This window comes from Leuresthes tenuis, unplaced genomic scaffold (assembly GCF_036924035.1).
Source record: "Leuresthes tenuis unplaced genomic scaffold, fLeuTen1.0.hap1 SCAF_2, whole genome shotgun sequence".
NCBI lineage: Eukaryota > Metazoa > Chordata > Actinopteri > Atheriniformes > Atherinopsidae > Leuresthes > Leuresthes tenuis.
In genome coordinates this window covers 38,993,463-39,012,445 of record NW_027325356.1, presented here as the reverse complement: position 1 = coordinate 39,012,445, position 18,983 = coordinate 38,993,463, and the positions used below count along the sequence as shown (strand labels likewise).

The 18,983-nt window shown below is 40.0% G+C and overlaps 3 protein-coding genes and 1 pseudogene across 3 annotated transcripts in view; 1 reads left to right on the top strand and 3 right to left on the bottom strand.

Annotated features, from left to right (window-relative positions):
* LOC140302299 (uncharacterized) overlaps positions 1–18,983 on the bottom strand; it is a 334,032-nt pseudogene that overhangs the window by 12,719 nt on the left and 302,330 nt on the right.
* The window catches only part of dok4 (docking protein 4), a 172,570-nt gene that overhangs the window by 136,228 nt on the left and 17,359 nt on the right, over positions 1–18,983 (top strand). The window contains exons 3-6 of the mRNA XM_072381049.1: positions 5,067–5,174; positions 7,481–7,595; positions 7,787–7,906; positions 9,045–9,234. Coding sequence (XP_072237150.1) covers positions 5,067–5,174; positions 7,481–7,595; positions 7,787–7,906; positions 9,045–9,234 — 533 coding nt within the window. The remainder of the gene's footprint in view (positions 1–5,066; positions 5,175–7,480; positions 7,596–7,786; positions 7,907–9,044; positions 9,235–18,983) is intronic.
* The window catches only part of pcsk6 (proprotein convertase subtilisin/kexin type 6), a 171,998-nt gene continuing 163,866 nt past the window's right edge, over positions 10,852–18,983 (bottom strand). The window contains exon 22 of the mRNA XM_072381035.1: positions 10,852–10,870. The gene's annotated coding sequence lies outside the window, so the exon portion shown is untranslated. The remainder of the gene's footprint in view (positions 10,871–18,983) is intronic.
* Positions 15,808–18,841, bottom strand: LOC140302298 (uncharacterized). The gene is made up of 3 exons (XM_072381134.1): positions 18,744–18,841; positions 16,516–16,778; positions 15,808–16,430 (listed from the first exon to the last, which is right to left on the bottom strand). The coding sequence occupies exons 1-3, from the start codon at positions 18,839–18,841 to the stop codon at positions 15,808–15,810; spliced, it is 984 nt and encodes a 327-aa protein (XP_072237235.1).

The window sequence follows — 18,983 nt, the reverse complement described above, 5'->3', positions numbered from 1 at the left end:
CTCCCTCATTATTGGTTTCAAGTGAGTCTGAACCAGAATGAGGTTGTGATTTGCTTTCCCCAGGGCAGGCAGTGGGGTGGTACAATATGTCCTCAATGTATGCATACACTGTAAGAAAAAAACCCGTAAAAAAAACAGGTGACGCTGTTAAGATCATTCGAGATCCACATATATCCATATAATGGGAGTGAACGTGATTTGCTACTGCTAGTTTTGTGTAAATAGTCTAAATAGTGTCCGCAGGACTCCAAGTTACACGTATGTTTCGCTAGAAATAAGGTCCAGGTTTAAAGAAACAGAACTTTCCCTTTAGGTTTTATATTGTTTCTACAATATTCTCCTAACCCTTGTGGGCTCTGTATAAGGTAGTTCTGATAACATTTGTGGACAAGCATTATAGTATTTTATTTAAGAATCCTAACTATACAGTGTATTAAGTCAAATCAAAATACCACAAAAGGTCAATGAATCTGTAACAGAGAACACAGCAGAAAAAGCAAAAAAATCAGAATCCTCCTCCAAATTGCCAATAATCGTCTGGATCTTTGGTGATCCTGGAGGGGACACACACAGAGAGAAACTATTACTAAAATGCCTTTACTGTAAAAAGTAGGATTTCTTTTATATTATTCACGTTGAATTACATTCAGTCAATATCTACTCACTCACTCTTGTGTTGATGAAAGGTCAGATGAAGTTTTTTGGTCCACAAAACAGGACAAGGCTTTGTGATATGCCTTTTCTACACTTTCTCAAGTGTAAAAATAAACATTGTTTGTTGCATCACTGTCATTTGTGTTATTCTGAATCTTGCCATTTGTGAATACTTAACAGTTCAAGTCCACACTAAATCACATAAAGAAAAAAAGTTTCTGTTACACTGCTTTCTTGCTCCACAGAGCTTTGAAGTCTCTGTCTCTCAATCTCTGTTGGTCTGTCCCTCTTTCTATCTTCAATGTAAAACCACATACAATTAATGATATTTACCTTAAAATTGCAGAAAAAAATCTTAAGTTGTCAGTATGGAGACAAGCCTTTATATAATGAGAAAAACATAAAATATTAGGCAATTATCATAATTTTACATAGTAATTTAAGAAAACAGAAAAGCTACTGTATACTTATTATGGTAATTATACAATGGTATAATTGGTAATGGTAATTATTCCTTTGTAAATTATATAATTTTCCTGTAAAAAAAAGGGGAAATAACTGTAGTTTGTCATTATTGGCATAACACATAAAATAACAGGCAGGTTGTCAATTTAAAGATAATGTCTGTAATTTTACTGTTTTTTATGCTTTTTTATAAAAAACAGTGTGTAGTAGGTCAATAGTCCTATTTCCCCAGGTGTTACTGTCCAAACAATAGGAGAAAGCACGTAGTGTCTCTGGGTGCTGTGTTTGTAATTTAGTAACAGCGGAGTGGATGACGTAACCTGCTACCTTCATGTTTACAAGTGGGTGGATGTAAACAAAAACTTTCAAACTCTTAAGGCAGGTCATAGGGACATAGACTTACTGCTAAAAGTTTGATGTTCCTGCAGCAGATGGAGATTTTGATGTTCACACGCCTTGTTTTTATGTATACAGCAAGTCCTTCTTATCTGTAGAGTGGCAGACTGAGGTGATGGCCCCTATTTTTGCATTTTTTTGGTATTGGAGAGTGTGTTCCAGCTGGAGGTGGTTCACGCTATTCAGCCTTGAGGGAAAGTTTACTCCAAGGTGTTGCAAGTGAGGCTTCAACTGATTGTCAAACCTCCATGGGTAGCAGTGTGGTTTTCGCCCAGGTGGCGGACTAGTGCGCATGACCTTCACCCTCGCAGATTTACTGAGGGGTCATGGGAGTCTGACCATCCAGCATACATGTGTGCTGTTGGCTTGAAGAAGACTTATGATTGTGTCCCCTAAGGGGTGCTGTAGGAATACACGTTGTACGGTCCCTGTATGACCAAAGCATGAACTGTGTCCACATTCTTGGCACAAAGTCGTGCTTGTTTACAGTTTGTATTGGACTCCGCCAGGGCTACCCCTTGTCACCCATCCTGTTTGTGATATTCATGGGCAAGAATTTAAGGCATAGTCAGGGAGAGAGGAATATCTGGTTCAGAAACCTCAGGGTTACATTTCTGCTCTTTGCGTATGATGGGGTTTTGTTGGCTTTTTCAAGCCATGACTTTCACTATGCACTTGAGCAGATTACAGCCAAGTGAAATGAGAGTCTACCCCTGCCATGGACATGGTTCACAGCTGGAAAAGGGTGGAGTGTTTCCTCTGTACTGGAGAGGGGGCCTAACCTCAATAACAGGAGTTAAAGTATCTTGGGATCTTGTTCACTAGTGATGGCAGACTCTGTTTATGTTTTTAGCAGATGCTTTTATCCAAAGCGACTTACAGTAGGCAGATACCTTTCATGCAGGGGATTTGAACCTAGGTCCCCCACACGAAAGATGGATATCATACCACTACACTATCCAGTCCCTAGATTCTGATCTGTTGTGGTTAAGAAAGAGCTGCTCTAAAAAGCAGAGCTTTTGATTTACTGGTCCATCTTACAGTTTTGGCTTGTACTGTGCCCGAATTAATGTATGGTTACAGATGCAGGGCAATCTGTATTTGCTTGAAATAAAGCCCAGCAAAGATTTTCAAAATACGAAATACAATGCAGAAAATCAGGATGTCGGATCAGGACTATTGATGAGATATTGAGGAGACTCATTGATACTGGTTCTAATGAGAACTGGAGACAAATGGAATGCAATAGGGTTACACTGATCTGACAGAACAGACAACAACATTTTTTGTTCAGAGTAAAATTAAAATATCAATATAAATATATGGAATAATCATAAGGTAGTGTTTCTGATGTAAGTTTAAGTTAGCCTCACGGCACTATACTTTTATGGCACCAAAACATAATGTGAACAAATCCAATTAAAAATGGGGTACAAAGAGAACAGCAGCACCTTCTCAGATGGCAAGAGTGCAGCACACTAATTAGCATACGGGGTGCAGCTTTCTTGCTTTAATTTCTTTGATTGTATTTCCAAAATAAGTGTATTTTTATGTATTTGTATCTAATGTGAGCTGGTAAAATTCAGAAGACAAACTAAATAAATTACAGAGGGTGCAGGCACTTTATGTTATAAATGTATTGCTGATGAGAGGAGGGAGGAGTAGAACACTCAAATATTTTCCAGACTTACTTAACCAACCTAATCAAATGGAGCCCAATTCTGTAATATTAACATGCTGCAGTACATCAAATGTGTCAAAGCAGATTTTACCTCCTGCATCATGTCCAGCATTCACATGCATCATTTCCTGTCAGTTCCATGTGAAACACACAGAGACACATTGGTAATGCTTCAAGCTCATGTATTGCACATCATTTTAGATAAGAACATCTGCTGAAAATCATAATACTGATTACATGAGCTAGAGAAATAATTTTCATAGATCAGTGTCCTGGTGTTAATGTGAGTAGGGTTGTTGCTTAAAAACATGCTTATGTAAGCCCTGGTTACTGGACATATTAAATAAATAATCATTTTATTTACATTACTTGATTAATATGTAGGTTACATGATTTAAATTAGTAAATGATTATTAATTAACGAATGAAATAAATTTATATTTTTCTAATGTAACCATAACAACAGTCCCCCGATATAAAAGGCTGTGTAGACCAAAGTGCCCTCACTCTCAGAGCTGCACCTTGAGAGACACCCAAACAGACAGAGTCAGAGACAGATGAACAGAAAATAAAAAGAAAGAAAGAAAGAAGAAGAAACCCCTCCTGGAACAGTAATAATCCTGCTGTTTTAAATCAAAGACCCTTGGTGAGTGAAACAATACTCCGTCACAAAGTAGCCCTGGAATTAAAAAGAAAAAATAGTGGCTCAGTGACTGTTAAGAAAGAAAAAAAAGAAAGGTTGGCAAGCTACCAACGGCTAATGTTAAAGGGCTACAGCATTAGCATTGTTGGTGGTGGCTGGGATCAGCTGACTATCAGATGATCCAGTTTGTAATTATAGATAGGTGTGCTTTGTTTTGTTTTTACTCTATATTAATAATATCATAAAAATGATATTATAATTAAATGATAACATAGCATAATTTAGAAGGTGTGTTTTAGATTTCTATTGATTATTTTCCTGGCTTGTGCTTCCAAGGCTTCCAAATTTCATTGCCAAACAGAGTTCCCCTTTGTGAATTGTTGCTTGTCAATATCATTCAAATATCATTATATTTGATCTTAAAATTTTCAGCATCCAAAAACAACTGCATTTAGACACCACAGCTCTCTACTGGAAGTCAGATAGACAAAACACAGATCTGACAGATATGAGTTTTTGAAGGTGCACAGAGATGTTTGAAGGAAGTTAATGTTCATTATGTTTAGATTAGACCACATTTGTAATTAGTCAAATTCACAAGATTTTCCTAACAATTTTTGAATGAGGCAACAAACAAGCAGTCAATTGGTCAGATAAGCTGATTCTGTTGAAATACCATATCCAAACAAATTCAGTCAGTAATATATATCATCAACTGTGAGACCAAAATGAACCATACTGAACTTTATGGACAGGAAACACATATGAGATCTGAGTAGAATGTATGTATAGAGATGTATTTCCCATAGTGCCAGAGTACTGATGTGAACTCAAAAACATCTTAAACCAACATTTTAAGTTCAGCCCAATCAAGAGCAAATAACAAAGAGCCAATTAATACTTAGTGTACCTCACTTGTCAAACTTTGTAGAATGGTGATGGGTTGCACTTTGAGAAAAGATACAGCCTGGTCCCAGCACAGACTTCTTAGCACCCCTTTCTTAGCTGAAAATTCTGCATTTATGTCACACTAAGAATCTCAGCAAGAAATATCTTTGGTATATCAGAAATGATTATGATAGTCAAACTACAAAAAAAAAAAGCCAATGTTGAAATCAAATTTGCTACCATGTAACATTTTCATCAACTTACTGTTTTTGATTTGAATTGGTGCTTTATATCAAGTAGCATTATTTGTTTGTGTACTTCTGTGCATGTGCATTAAAGATCTATCGACGTTGCTGGCTGGTGTTCAAGAAGTCATCCAGCAAAGGACCTCGTCGTCTGGAGAAGTACACTGATGAGAAAGCTGCCTACATAAGAGCATGTCCTAAAGTAAGTATGTGTGTTTTTGTGAAGGATAGGTATACTCTGCAGGTGCTCTGCAGGAGTAAATCAAAGATAAATGGTTGACACACACACAATCGTTGACAGAGATGACAGCAGACAAACTTCAGATTAAAGTGTGATTCTTTGTCTTCTGATCTCAGTCATCCTGCTGTCCTGTCTTCTTGAAAACTCAGTAGACTTGCATTCTTCATTATCATCACCACTCCCTCACCTGGGGCCTCATGTACAAAGGGTGCCTAAGCACAAAAAATGGCTCTTTTTCACGTCAACAATCAGATGTATCAAGAATGAAATGACCGTGGAAATGTGCGGCGCCTTACGCCAACTTCATGGCTGGCGTACGCACTTTTCTACAGCTGTTGATTTTTGGCGACACTTAGCGGTGATGTTGGGAAACTGTTATGATAAATAAATGTGAAAACAATTAGCCCTCAAACTGAGTGATGTGCACATTTGAGACACATGAACAATTAATACTGAAAAACAATTAACACACCCATGTGTCTGCAATTACACGAGTGGATATGAAACCATGCGCAAAGTGGTGCAAAGGCATACCATTAAAAACAATGGCTGCTTTAGCGGTATTAGAAGACAGAGAGCGTGTGTTCAGAAACAGAGAGGATTTGCTTCCACATGATGGTGACTGGCTCATCAGATTCCTGAGGGCAATTCCCCTGGAACTGTGCGCAGAGTTGCGGACGGTGTTGGAGCGCAACGCAGAGGCCAACCGATTGGGACTGTGCCAGTCGACCCTGAGCCGAGCCAGCCGAATGGCACGGAATTATCTGCATCTCAGCCAGGTATATCAAATTCCCACAATGCAGTTAAACAGGCCAAAAGTTAAAGTTGGGAACAGACTACAAGCTGGCACTGTGCGCGATGGGTGGCTTCTTGGTGAGTAACTTTATTCGTGTAATTGTCCTAATATTATTATCCGTGACGTGCATTGAGCATGTGCGCCCCCAATTTCTATCCCGTCTTCACAGCATCAAGTCTAGTCGGTGGTTAAAGTTAGTTTCTTGCTGTTTTTTGCTGGTTAAACTAATCTCAAGTTCTTTCTAACAAGCCCCTGTTCGTGTACAAAATGTTGATAACCCTGTGCATAAAGTGAGAAATATCTTAATCAGCCTCACCTTTTGCCCAGCGCAATTCTGCACTAGTTACTGTATGAACACTTTTGTTGTGAGTTACACAAAAACATAGATATTTACCTTGGGTGTAATCAGATGTGCTCCCACCCCCCCATTGTTGCGCTGACACTCTGTTCTTCTCCTGTCCCCCCCGCCTGTTTTGGCCACACTTCGGCAGTGGGCAGCCAGTCTCCACTTCACATCCACCTTAATGTCGGACCACTTCTTCTTCACTTCTGCTTGTGTGCGCTTCTCAGACCCAACAGCATTGACAGCCTGCACACGCTCTCCCACCCACTCCTCTTACGTTTGCTGCTTATGACTGCTTAGGACTGTGTGCCAAAGAGCACATTTTTGCGCAACTCCACTTCAGAAAGTAGCACCTCCATCTCGCTTTCCATGAAGTTCTTCTTTTTTCCCATCTTACTCATTCTTTTTTCTTTATTTTCTGATCGAGCAGAGAGGGCATTCACAGGTGCAGGACTCATTTAAATACGATTTGCATATTTCAGTAGGGGCGTGGACATTCTATTGTACATTCCTTTGTACATTCCTTTGTACATTCCACGTTGATTGGGATGTACAAAGGAAATGTGCTTGGATTCATACATCCAGATATTTTTGTGCTCAGGAGGGCATTTGGGTTTGAGCGTATGCCATGTTTCAGTAGGAAACCCATGCAAGTCTTTGTACATGAGGCCCCTGGCCCTTTTGGTTCTGAATGTGGAGTTGTTGAGGAACTTTGCAATTTGTTTTGTCTATGATGACAATGATAGAATCTATAAGAAATACATGAGGTACAATGTTATCCAAAAGTATTAAGAGTTCAGAGTTCATTTTCAGTGATGCAGAGGATGTTTAAGTTATGTTCTCATATATAGTAAGATAATTATTTAGCTGTTTTGCATGATTTTACTATTCATTCATATTGTGAGATATTTTCAAAAGGGCAGTCTGTTAGTCCTCTACAGTTAGCCAGCCAAGCTGATCCTCCTCTCAGCCTCTATTTAATTATTTATTTAAACTTGAAGAGACCATCAAAGAATCATCATCTTTGTCATTCAAATATTTACTTTATGATTTAAATCAAACTATCAGTATTTCAATTCGCCATGATATACACTTTGTTTATCACTTTACCTTCAACTTGTTGCGTAGGTGACAGAAATTAGTAACGTGAAGAACATCACACGGTTACCTCGGGATACCAAGCGACAGGCAGTGGCCATTGTGTTCACAGACGACACCTCACGCACCTTCACCTGTGAATCAGGTAATGTCTGAAAACCAAGAGACACTTATGGCCACACATAAATAAACAAAACTAAGTAGGATATCTAGCTATAGTGCAGGTTGCTAGGTACAGTTGCTAAGCACAGACTTTAAGAAAGGCCTTTGTCACAGCATGATAAAAAAATAAAACTTGAGAATACCAGAAGACATAAAGTGACCCCTCTCTCTCAGAGCTGGAGGCAGAGGAATGGTTCAAGATGCTGTCAATAGAGTGTCTAGGCATGCGGCTAAATGACATCAATATGGGAGAACCTGACCTCCTGGCTGCTGGAGTACAGTGTGAACACACAGGTACTACACGCACACACACGCACACACATGCACACACACAAACACACACAACAAAGTTAATTTCTCATTGGAGTTTGAATTTCCTAAGTCACTTTCTAGATATTTTCTCTATAAAAAGAAACAATGCTTGCAAGATTTTTCTAGATTCTAACCTTTTTGAAGTGGCATCTTTCTGTATGGAGTTTGGATTTTCCCCAGGTTTTCTCCTACAGTCCAAAAATATGAACGTTAGATTAATTTATACATATATACTGACAGCAAGTTTAAGAAAGGATATTTTTTGTCTCCTTTTCTCTGTAATAAACTTGCATGTACCCTGCCTCTCAGTCATTAGCAGCAGGATAGGACCCACTATGACCCTGAACAGGAGGAAGAGGGTATGAAAGATGAATGAATGAATAAGCTTAATCAGCTGTTGTGGACATGGAAATCTGAATTATTATTGATTATGATTTAAGTGCATATTTTGAGCTTCTTTAGAACCACAAAAGCAGTATCAGATCTCAAGGGTTTTGAATTTGAGTAAAAAAGAAAAAAAAGAAGAATGAATGGATGAATAAATAAACAAATAAATTAATAGTGTTTTGCAGTGATTTGCAACTAGCGCATAAACACCCTGACACAGACATTTTTCAAACACAGTCTAAACGTTAGGCAACCCTGACCTCATAGTGTGGCCCACAGAAAATGTTTTTTCATTCCTTTTTAAGCTTTGCCAATGTATGATAAGAGCCAGTATTTTATACAATCTCTGCCGAAGTTTTTGTTCACTGAAGTTGATTCCCTGAACATTCTCAGCTGGTAGCTGGGAAGCTATCATCAGTCAGAGACTTGCACAAAAATTTTCATGGCAACAATTTGTGGAAATAGTCTGAGGCAGTGTCCTTCTCATCACATAACTGAAATAACAGTTTATCTAATTTATGCGCTAAAACAACTCTGGTATTTTAAATAAAATCAGTATGTGTTCAGATAAAAATAAAAGATCTTCTAAAATAGACTTAAGTAAGAAATTACACTGAGCAATGAAACTGCAATGACTCCCAACAGAGTATCAGCTCTTCACATAGGATAAATTTTGACATGGCAAACAGATCTTTGACTACATTCCTGTCTGTCTGTCTTTCTGTCTTCCTAGAGCGTTTCAGTGTGTTCCTTCTCCCCTGTCCCAATCTCAACATCTATGGGGAGTGCATGATGCAGATCACGCATGAGAACATTTATCTTTGGGACATCCACAACCCTCGCACCAAACTGGTTACCTGGCCTCTTTGCTCACTGAGGCGCTATGGACGCGATGCCACTCGCTTCACTTTTGAAGCTGGACGGTGAGACATTGATGTGCTGGCTGAGGGGAAAAAAGAGAGGAGATATGCCATTCCTAACTGTCCCCAGTAGATACAGATTCCACACAGCGTAGACAGGAAACATGCAAGTTAGAGTCAAGTTGTGGACAACATGTTTTGTTACAGCGCTACACAAGTGCATATGTTTGTGTCTGAGTGAGTTTTTGAGGAAATGTGTGCCAGATTGGAGCCTCTGGACTGATGCTTTACTCTGCGTTGAATACTACTTTGACTTTTAGATGAGTAATGACACTCCAGACACTTACAATTACAACAGGGTAGCTATTTACCATGGTTATGAACTTTGTTAAGCTGCTTGTTTAGATGTTTTTTTTTCAAATGTTTTGTTACAAATAAACACCCTACATAAGCTTTAAAAGCCTCAAAATATGATTTTGCATCTCTGACTGAAGTCAAAAACAGGAATTTGTGATAAAAAAATTACAAAAAAAATCTCCAGGATTTCAATAACATGCTAATATTTGTTTGCAAAAGGAAGGAAGGAAGGAAGGAAGGAAGGAAGGAAGGAAGGAAGGAAGGAAGGAAGGAAGGAAGGAAGGAAGGAAGGAAGGAAGGAAGGAAGGAAGGAAGCTGTCGCCCACAGTCAAATTAGCGGTTGTATAATTACGCTTTGTCTCTTTGATTAATACACTTCAACATTTGTATGTCAGGCCTGCAACACATCCCAGTAAAGTTGAAAAGGCAGTACTTTTACTTCTTTGCTGTGTTGCCATTTGCTGTTTATACCAACACTTAAAATGCATTCTGGTTTTTTGAATACCAAGCAATGAAGCTTTTCTTGATATTATCCCATCAGCCTGCAAACACTTCTTTAGGTGTGCATAAGAACAAGGTGGTCATTATTACATTTGAAATTCTCCACACATTCTTTTTTGTACATGTCAGTTAACATGTCAGTTAGTCTAGCAACAATACTGTCTTTTCCCTCAACTATGCTTTTGTAATGTGTGCAAAATGTGTTTTCTTTTTTTGTCATGTTTGCTATGTCTTAAAGGGGAACCCCGGTATTTTTAAACGTAGACCTTATTTCTGGAATTAAATACGTTTATCTACTCACCGAGAACAGTTTGGCGAAAGTCGGCGTCCTTTGGAAGCTATTTAGATAACTCGCAATTGGCATATATCCATATAACGGAGTGAAGGGGGCAGAGACGATGCAGCCTCTAAATAAGGCATTATCTGTCTTTATTTCACCAGTACTGTAAGACAAATTAATGAATGAACGTGTACTATTGCTTTGTTCAATTCAATTCAGTTTTATTAATATAGCGCCAAATTACAACAATTTCAACAACATCTCAAGGCACTTAAATAATATAGTCCAATTCAAGCCAATTGGAATTCAATTCATTGTAATCATAATCCAATCAAATCCAATTAATTAATTTAAAAATAATCCAATTCTTTCACATAGAGCAAATTCAAAAAACAATATCCTAGCTAAGGAAACCAACAGATTGCACCAAAACTTGTCTTCAGTCCAGTCTCCCGTCCTGAGAGTGCCTGTGGCAACTGTGGAAAGGAACGACTCCTTTTTAACAGGAAGAAACCTCTGGCAGAACCAGACTCAGGAAGGTTGGCCATCCGCCTCGACCAGCTGGGCTTTGAGCTGGGCAGCTTATTCCACAAGAGAGGGGTGTAGCCAAATTATATATCGCCGGCACACAAGGCACCAACAATATATATTTATAGCGGACACACGTAGCGTGATGTGATAAGATATAAGGATTTATCCAAAAGTTCTCACTATCTGAATAAGACTTATTTAAACCTCGTTTTAGGGCACCACCTTCAATCGAAGGAAAAAGACAGAGTCTTGCGATTCTGGTATGTTAAATTAGTAATCAATTATTAATTAATAACTAATAAATTCCAGTCTCATATAGTTGCTACTCGTGAATTCTCGTTTTGTTGGACTCACACATACGTAAAGAACACATACGCAAAAGCCGGTTGATTTTATAAATGTATATATATGAACCATTTATTAAAATTACATGACCAAAGACATGAACCTCAAGACAACAGGAGAAATGCTTTGAATATGGATGATGACATAAGAAACACTTAGTGAATTGAAAAGAACTAAGGGGAGGGGATGGATGGATACCGGAATCATTCAAATAGTCTAGGTTTGTTACTATTTGAAGTTAAAGGCTAACAGCTTGGATTAATTTGTCATTTTAACAGCAAATTCTCTCGACACCCACCGCATACCGTCTGAAATGTAAGAACAGGGCAGATCTTACGGTCAGGTAAGCTCCGAACCACAGGTAATCGCCAGCGGGTCCCACTGGGCCTCTCTCAGTTCCGAGTCTCGCGGCCTTCATTGTGGTTGACTTTCAGGGACTGGACCGGTCACTTTCCTGTGCCAGAGAATGGCTTCCTTCTGGTAGCTCGGAAGACAAACGGGGTGGTGTGTCGGAATTCACCGCAAATAATAATAAAACTGTCCAAGGGTCGAGTTGGTTTTGGTTGCTGACCAACTCTGATGAGGTGAACTTAAATTCACCAAAGATTGACAAAAAGGTTGACAAGCTTAACGCTGGCTCCTTTTGGTGATCAAAAATAGGTGAGGAAGCTGCAGCAGCAGAGTTTAAAACGTGCTATAGAAAGGAGACAGGATGACGGACGAACAAAAACGTAAAATGTATCTTTCTACTACATTCTTCCCTTTCTGTCTTTGTTCGGACCTTTTTCTTCCATCTCCATCTCTCATTCCATCAATTAGAACTCTCTGCTCTTCGTCTTCTCTACTGATCTGGACCTTCAATATTCTCTTTCAATATTCCATCAATATTCTATTCAATAACCTATTCAATAACTGACTTTTCCTCGTGGTTTCCAGAGTTTGATTCGCGGAGGTGGGGCATGACGTAGGCTTACGCTACACTGTCAGCCAATGGTATGCCTGAAACTGTTGTGACGTCTGCCTGGGCGTGTTTTGTAAGGCGACCTGCAAGGAGGTTTGCCTCAAAGCAATTCGACTCCTGCATTCCTCCATCTCATAAACATTTGTTCAGAGGATTCTAAAAACACCATAACTTGTTAAGATATAAAGGGTAAAGATATAGCATAAACTTAGGATGTAAATTCATCAAAAACAACATAACATAACAAAACATAACATAACATAACATGATGGTTATGAGTCTCAACATTCAGATGGATATCTGTAAAGTTATGACGTATGACTAACGAACCAAACAATATTATTTTCCTGTGTTAAACACAGAATACAATAAGAAACAGCTGAAGCATTGGTTAACAGTTGCATTATTTCATATAAATGTCATATGCAAGTTGTTGACTTAGTTTTGGGTTTAACTATTCAGTACTACGGACCACTCGGGGGCAATGTGGCTCCATAAGCTGATTAGTCATTTTCCAAAATAATAACATCTTCCGTATCGTTCTACGTCTGATCGTGAAAAGGGGAAAAAGGTATTAAAATGCAGCTTGTGATATCACTGAGAACATGAAAGAACTTGTACAAAGATATAAAGCACATTTACTACAGTTTCAATATTCAGCTAAAAAGTGATTCTGGGTGAGATCCTTTTGAGAGGTCCATGCTGCGACTATCTCTGGCTTGAGTCAGAGTCAGGGAAAACTGTCACCATTGTTTACTTTGAACCATATAGGGTTGGAAGGGTCCTGTTCTGGTTTTCCCCAATACTCTCCTGAAAGGGTCCGTTGTTTGTTCAGCTTCATTAGCACTAAGCTATTAATGCATTTACCTAAATTTATGGCACAGGTCTGTGGAAAGAGACGCTGAGAAAACTCCCCCAAAATGCTTTCGTGGGCAAAGGTTGTTGTAAATTTCTCTTCTTTGATGTAGAGATCCCCTATCTGGTATTTCCACACTGACCATCCCCACAAAAGAATGTTGCAGTCATTTAAAATCTTAAGTTTGTATTAAATTTCACACTTGAGTTTGCTACAGGGGCCTGATAACTGAAGGCTCTGCCTCCCATTCTACTTTTAGAAACTCTAGGAACAACAAGTAAACCTGCAGTTTGGGAGCGAAGTGCTCTGTTAGGAAAATACCTTACAATGAGATCTTTAAGATATGATGGAGCTCGATCATTAAGAGCTTTATATGTGAGGAGAAGAATCTTAAATTCTATTCTGAATTTAACAGGGAGCCAATGAAGAGAAGCTAAAACTGGAGAAACATGAGCTCTCCTGTTAGTTATTATCAGAACTCTGACTGCAGCATTTTGGATCCGCTGGAGGGTTTTCAGAGAATATGTGGGACAGACCAATAATAAAGAATTACAGTTGTCCAATCTTAAAGTAACAAATGCATGGACTAGTTTTTCTGCATCACCCTGAGACAGGATGTTCCTGATTTTAGCAATATTACGAAGATGAAAGAAGGCAGTCCTGGAAACCAGTTTTATATGTGCATCAAATGATAAATTCTGGTTACTCACTGTAGAACGAGAAGTCAAGGAAATACCATCCAGAGTAACTATATAACTAGACAATTTCTCCCTGAAGTGCTCAGGTCCAATGAGAACAACCTCAGTTTTGTCTGAATTTAGAAGCAGACAGTTCTGAGTCATTAAAGAAATCTTTAAGACATGCCTGTAGTCTGACCAACCTATTAGTTTCATCTGGTTTCATAGATAAGTACAGCTGAGTATCATCAGCATAACAATGGAAATGTATGCCATGCTGTCTAATAATGTTACCTAATGGAAGCATGTATAAAGTAAAAATAATTGGTCCAAGCACAGAACCCTGAAGAACTCCATGACTTACTTCGATGTGTGAGGAAGATTCTTAATTTACAAGAACAAACTGGAATCTATCAGATGAATGTGACTTAAACCAGCCTAATGCAGATCCTTTCATCCCAATAACATGTTCAAGTTTCTGTAACAGAATGCTGTGATCGATCGTATCAAATGCAGCACTGAGATCCAACAGGACAAGCACAGAAACAAGTCCGCTATCAAAGGCTAAGAGGAGATCATTGGTAACTTTCACCAGTGCTGTTTCTGTGCTATGATGCACTCTGAATCCTGACTGAAACTCTTCAAACAGATTATTTCTGTGGAAATGATCACAAAGTTGAGCTGCAACTATTTTTTTCAAGAACTTTAGACAAAAAAAGGGAGATTGGATATAAGTCTATTGTGGGAAGGATTCCATTAATCTTCTCTCTGATAGAAACAATTTTATTGATAAAGAAACTCATGAAATCATCGTTGCTGAGAGTTAAAGGAATACATGGCTCAATAGAGCTCGGACTCTTTGTCAGCCTGGCAACAGTGCTGAAAAGAAACCTGGAATTATTCTTATTCTCTTCTATCAATGATGAATAATAAGCAGTTCTAGCTTTACGAAGGGCTTTCTTATACGTTATTAAACTCTTTCCAGACTAATTGAGACTCTTCTAAATTAGAGGAACGCCACAGTCTCTCCAGCTTTCTTGCAGTCTGCTTTAAGGCACACAGCTGTGAATTATACCAAGGAACCAGCCTCTTCTGAATGATTACCTTCCTTTTCAGAGGGGCAACGTTGTCCAGTGTTGTACGCATTGAAACTATAAGTGCTGTCAACAAGAGAATCAAGTTCTACTGGAGTAAAATTTAGATAGCCGTCCTCTGTCATATCTGCACATGGCAGTGAAGAAAAGGATGATGAAATCAACTCTTTAAATCTGGTTACAACATTCTCTGATAGACACCTTCTATATGTAAAATTCTTCTCAGAAGCCGTATAGTCAAGTAATGTAAATTCAAAAGTTATTAAAAAATGGTCAGACAAGACAGGGTTATGAGGGAAAACTGTTAACTGTTCACTCTCAATGCCATAAGTCAGCACAAGATCAAGGGTATGATTAAGACAATGAGTAGGTCTGTGAACACTTTGAGAAAATCCAATAGAGTCTAATGTAGAATTAAAGTTAATATTTAGGCTGTCATTTTCAACATCTACATGAATATTAAAGTCACCCACTACAATGACTTTATCTGTTCTCAGCACTAACTGTGATAAAAACTCTGAGAATTCAGACAGAAACTCAGAATAAGGGCCAGGTGGACGATACACAACAACAAACACGAGCTTTTTGTGATTTCCACTTTGGGTGGGAAAAACTGAGAATCAGAGATTCAAAAGAGCTAAAACTAATCTTGGGTCTAGGACTGATTAGTAACCCTGATCTGAAGATAGTTGCCATTCCTCCTCCTCTGCCTGTGGTTTGAGAAATGTGAACATTTAAATAGTCAGAAGGAGTTGATTCATTAATGCTAACATGATCCTCTTGCTGCAGCCAGGTTTCTGTAAGACAAAATATATCAATATGATGATCACAAATCAAATCATTCACTAACAGAGACTTCGAAAGGAGAGATCTAATATTCAGCAAACCACATTTAATAGTGCGATGTTTTTGTTCAGTTAAAGTTTTTGTTTTAAATTTTTTTTGCACAAGAGGACTTGCTCCTTTCGTGTTTTTTTATTTGTGGGGGGCAGCATCAGGTTGGACAGCATCATCCTGGTTTCAACCCTGGGTTGTCATGTTTTTGGATGACTAATAAATTCGTCCATATTTCTAGAAATGAGAGCCGCTCCTTCCAAAGTGGGATGGATGCCGTCTCTCCTCATCAGACCAGGTTTTCTCCAGAAAGATTGCCAATTATCTATGTAGCCCACGTTGTTTGCTGGACACCATCTAGACAACCAGCGATTGAATGAGGACATACAGCTAAACATGTCATCACTGGTCAGATTTGGCAGGGGTCCACAGAAAACTACGGCGTCTGAAATTGTTTTGGCAAAATTACACACCGATGCAACATTAATTTTAATTACCTCCGATTGGCTTAACCGGGTGTCATTACCGCCGATGTGAATAACTATTTTACCGTATTTACGCTTATCCTTAGCCAGCAGTTTTAAACAGGATTCTATGTCGCCCGCTCTGGCCCCTGGAATGCATTTGACAATGGTCGCTGGCTTCGCCAATGCCTCGTTTCTGACAATTGAGCTGCCAATTACCAGGGTTTTGTCCTCAGCGGATGTGTCGCTGAGTGGGGAAAATCTATTTGAAATGTGGACAGGTTGATGGTGAACTTTAGGACTATGACTCCTCTTCCTGACAGTCACCGAGCCACTCTTAAGTCCCGGCTGCTCAGGATCTGCTAGGGGACGACTAACAGAGCTTTAGGAGGCCAACTAGAGACTGCATGTGGAGGGCAAATCGCTCGAAGGCTGCAGTGTCACCACGGCGAACATCAGGTGAGTCCAGGACACTGGCTATTTTCTTGAGGGCTATTTGGTGTGGCTGACCAAATTTTTCATTGAGGGCTGACATTGTGTCCGTGTAGGGCGTGGGGGAGTTGAGGTAGGAGTCTGCTATCAACCTTGCTCCTTCAAACTTCAGGTGGTCGACCAGAATTTGATACTTAAACAGTTCAGTCCCTTCAACAGGCAAGAGGTTCTCCAGGGCTATCTTCAAATGTGCCCACTCACATGGGTCACGGTGGCTGAAGTTGGATATGGTTGGACGTAGAGTTGTCACGATACCAAAATAAGTAACCACGATACTATACCAGACAAAGTATCACGGTTCCGGGTATTATCTCGATACTACAGCCTTTTTTAAATTATTATTATTTTTATGAACTATATATTTGTACAAGCAATATATTTGTACAAGTTATAAATACTTATTAATTACGTATGTTGTTATGTGCATGATAAACATAATGCTAATATAAATAATCGACTTAGGATAACAAATCCACTGTCTTTTAAAAAAATCTGTTTGACAATAATGCTTCTTCTCCAACGTAATAAAACATAGAGGACCAAATACAAGAAACAGGAACTGATTCCCCGTGAAAACTATATTTTCATGTATTTTCTAGGTGCTTTGACATCTTTTAACTCTTCATTCTTCAGCCTGCACACAGAGCATATAGCCTAATATTAGCCAATTAGAAAATAAACAGGAAATACTAACCTGGTATTCGACATATAAATCTGGGTGACGACACTGCAGGTGTTTTATGAGGTTGGATGTGTTGTCTCCTTTGGCTCATATAGCTTGGTGGCAGCGCCTGCGCAGTGGACGGCCATCGTCTATTGCTTTACTGTCTGTGCCTTGTTTAAACCCAAAATAGTTTCAAATGTGGCTTTTGGAGTTTGTTTTTAGTGGTGCCACTAGCACGCTGCGGTAGACTCGCTGCTCGGGCCCGGTGCTTCTGCCATGGTGAGTGTCTTTGTGTGTGTGTTGTCTCGTGTTTGTGACCGCTGTGTGCGCGTCTGGGTGAGACGAATTTCAATCGAATCGGAGCTGTCTACATGGAGTTCGTTCTAGCCGTCAGAAACATATGAACAGCCAATCAGCTAATGGGCGGACCCAGCCTATCATATCCCGGCGGCCACCAGTAACAGGAAAACAGCCAATAATTCAGCAGCTTTGTAGTTCGGTTGCAGTGGTTGCCGTGTGGGTTTGTTTACAAGGGAGTAGCAAGCGGTGAGAAGCCGGGAGGAGAGTCGAGGCAGCCGCTGTGTAGCGGAAACTGGCACCATTAGTATAGTAATCCACGGTATTACCGTTGTGTAGAATTTCTAGTGTGGTAGGAACCGTAATGATTTGGCACCGCAGGGTACCGTGGGTATCGTGCAACTCTAGTTGGACGTGGGCCCCTGTATGTCTGTTCAGCTGCAGTTGCTGGATTATGGTAAGGTGAGATAGGGATACGCTAGTTCTGTCTCTCCATCCATGCGGTTTGTTGGGTGGAGACTGGAAAGTTTGCAGGCTGGTATTGGATATAGGCTGCTGTATAGGATGGTGCTCCTGAAGGAATGGGCTGTGGAAATGCAGGCAGGTAATGATTTGGAGGCTGCTGAAGTGCATAAGCTGTGGCATATGATGTAGCTTTGGGGGGTGGAGGCTGGGCCGCAGGTTGGTACTGATACATACGCTTTTGAGGTGCATAACCTGTTGTGTAGGTTGAAGCCCTGGGTAAAGGAGGCTACGAGGCAGGGTCCTCTTGATATCGCTGGGGTGCGGTGTAGGTGGCCGCCTTGTAGTTGATGGGATTGGAGTCATGGAGGGTGACTGCTGGCCATCACCGGTGGTGGTTTGCAGTGCCTAGCTGACACGATTTGGTTCTTTAGCAATTATAGCTCCACCATCAGCTGCTCCAATCTCTCAGTCTTTGCTTTCTCTGATGGCTTCTCATAGTCCTCGATGTGTATCCATGGTGGGGGGTCAGGCCTCTTCATCCTCAATGTGGACAGGCGTAGTGTTGGTTAGCCTTTCACTTTTGGCCCGCACTTCATGGAATCACTCCACATCAGCATGTCTGGTGTGCTGCGACTGTTGTAGAATGGTGCTGCATTCCTGGATTGCATGTGGCAGCGAAGGTGGTTCTCGTATCTCCTTCCTGAGGTCCCTTTATGGATACCATAGGTGGGCTAGCTGCGTTTCCGGACATTACATCTGCCGCTCTCGGTAGTACACGTCCACCTCATCTGGAGCAGCATCCCTCCTTTGGTGGTCAATGAAGGGAATGTGAGGGAAGTCGAGGGTGGTCATCTTGGCCGCTCCCTCTTCATGAGATGACCACTCTTCATTTTGTCTATGCCTATCTCGTTGCCTGTGCCTGATATAGTTGATTTCGTAGTCATCGAAGTGGGTCGGCTGGTGCGTATGTGATGCTTAGGCCATGCTCCGTAAT

Bases quoted from the DNA above. Each gene is read 5' to 3' on its own strand.
- LOC140302298 (XM_072381134.1), bottom strand. From the start codon at position 18,841: ATGACCACCCTCGACTTCCCTCACATTCCCTTCATTGACCACCAAAGG. The intron at 16,779-18,743 runs GTAATGTCCGGA...ATCCAACTTCAG, and splicing joins TACTACCGAGAGCGGCAGAT to CCACCGTGACCCATGTGAGT. The intron at 16,431-16,515 runs GTGACACTGCAG...GTCCCCTAGCAG, and splicing joins CTCACCTGATGTTCGCCGTG to ATCCTGAGCAGCCGGGACTT.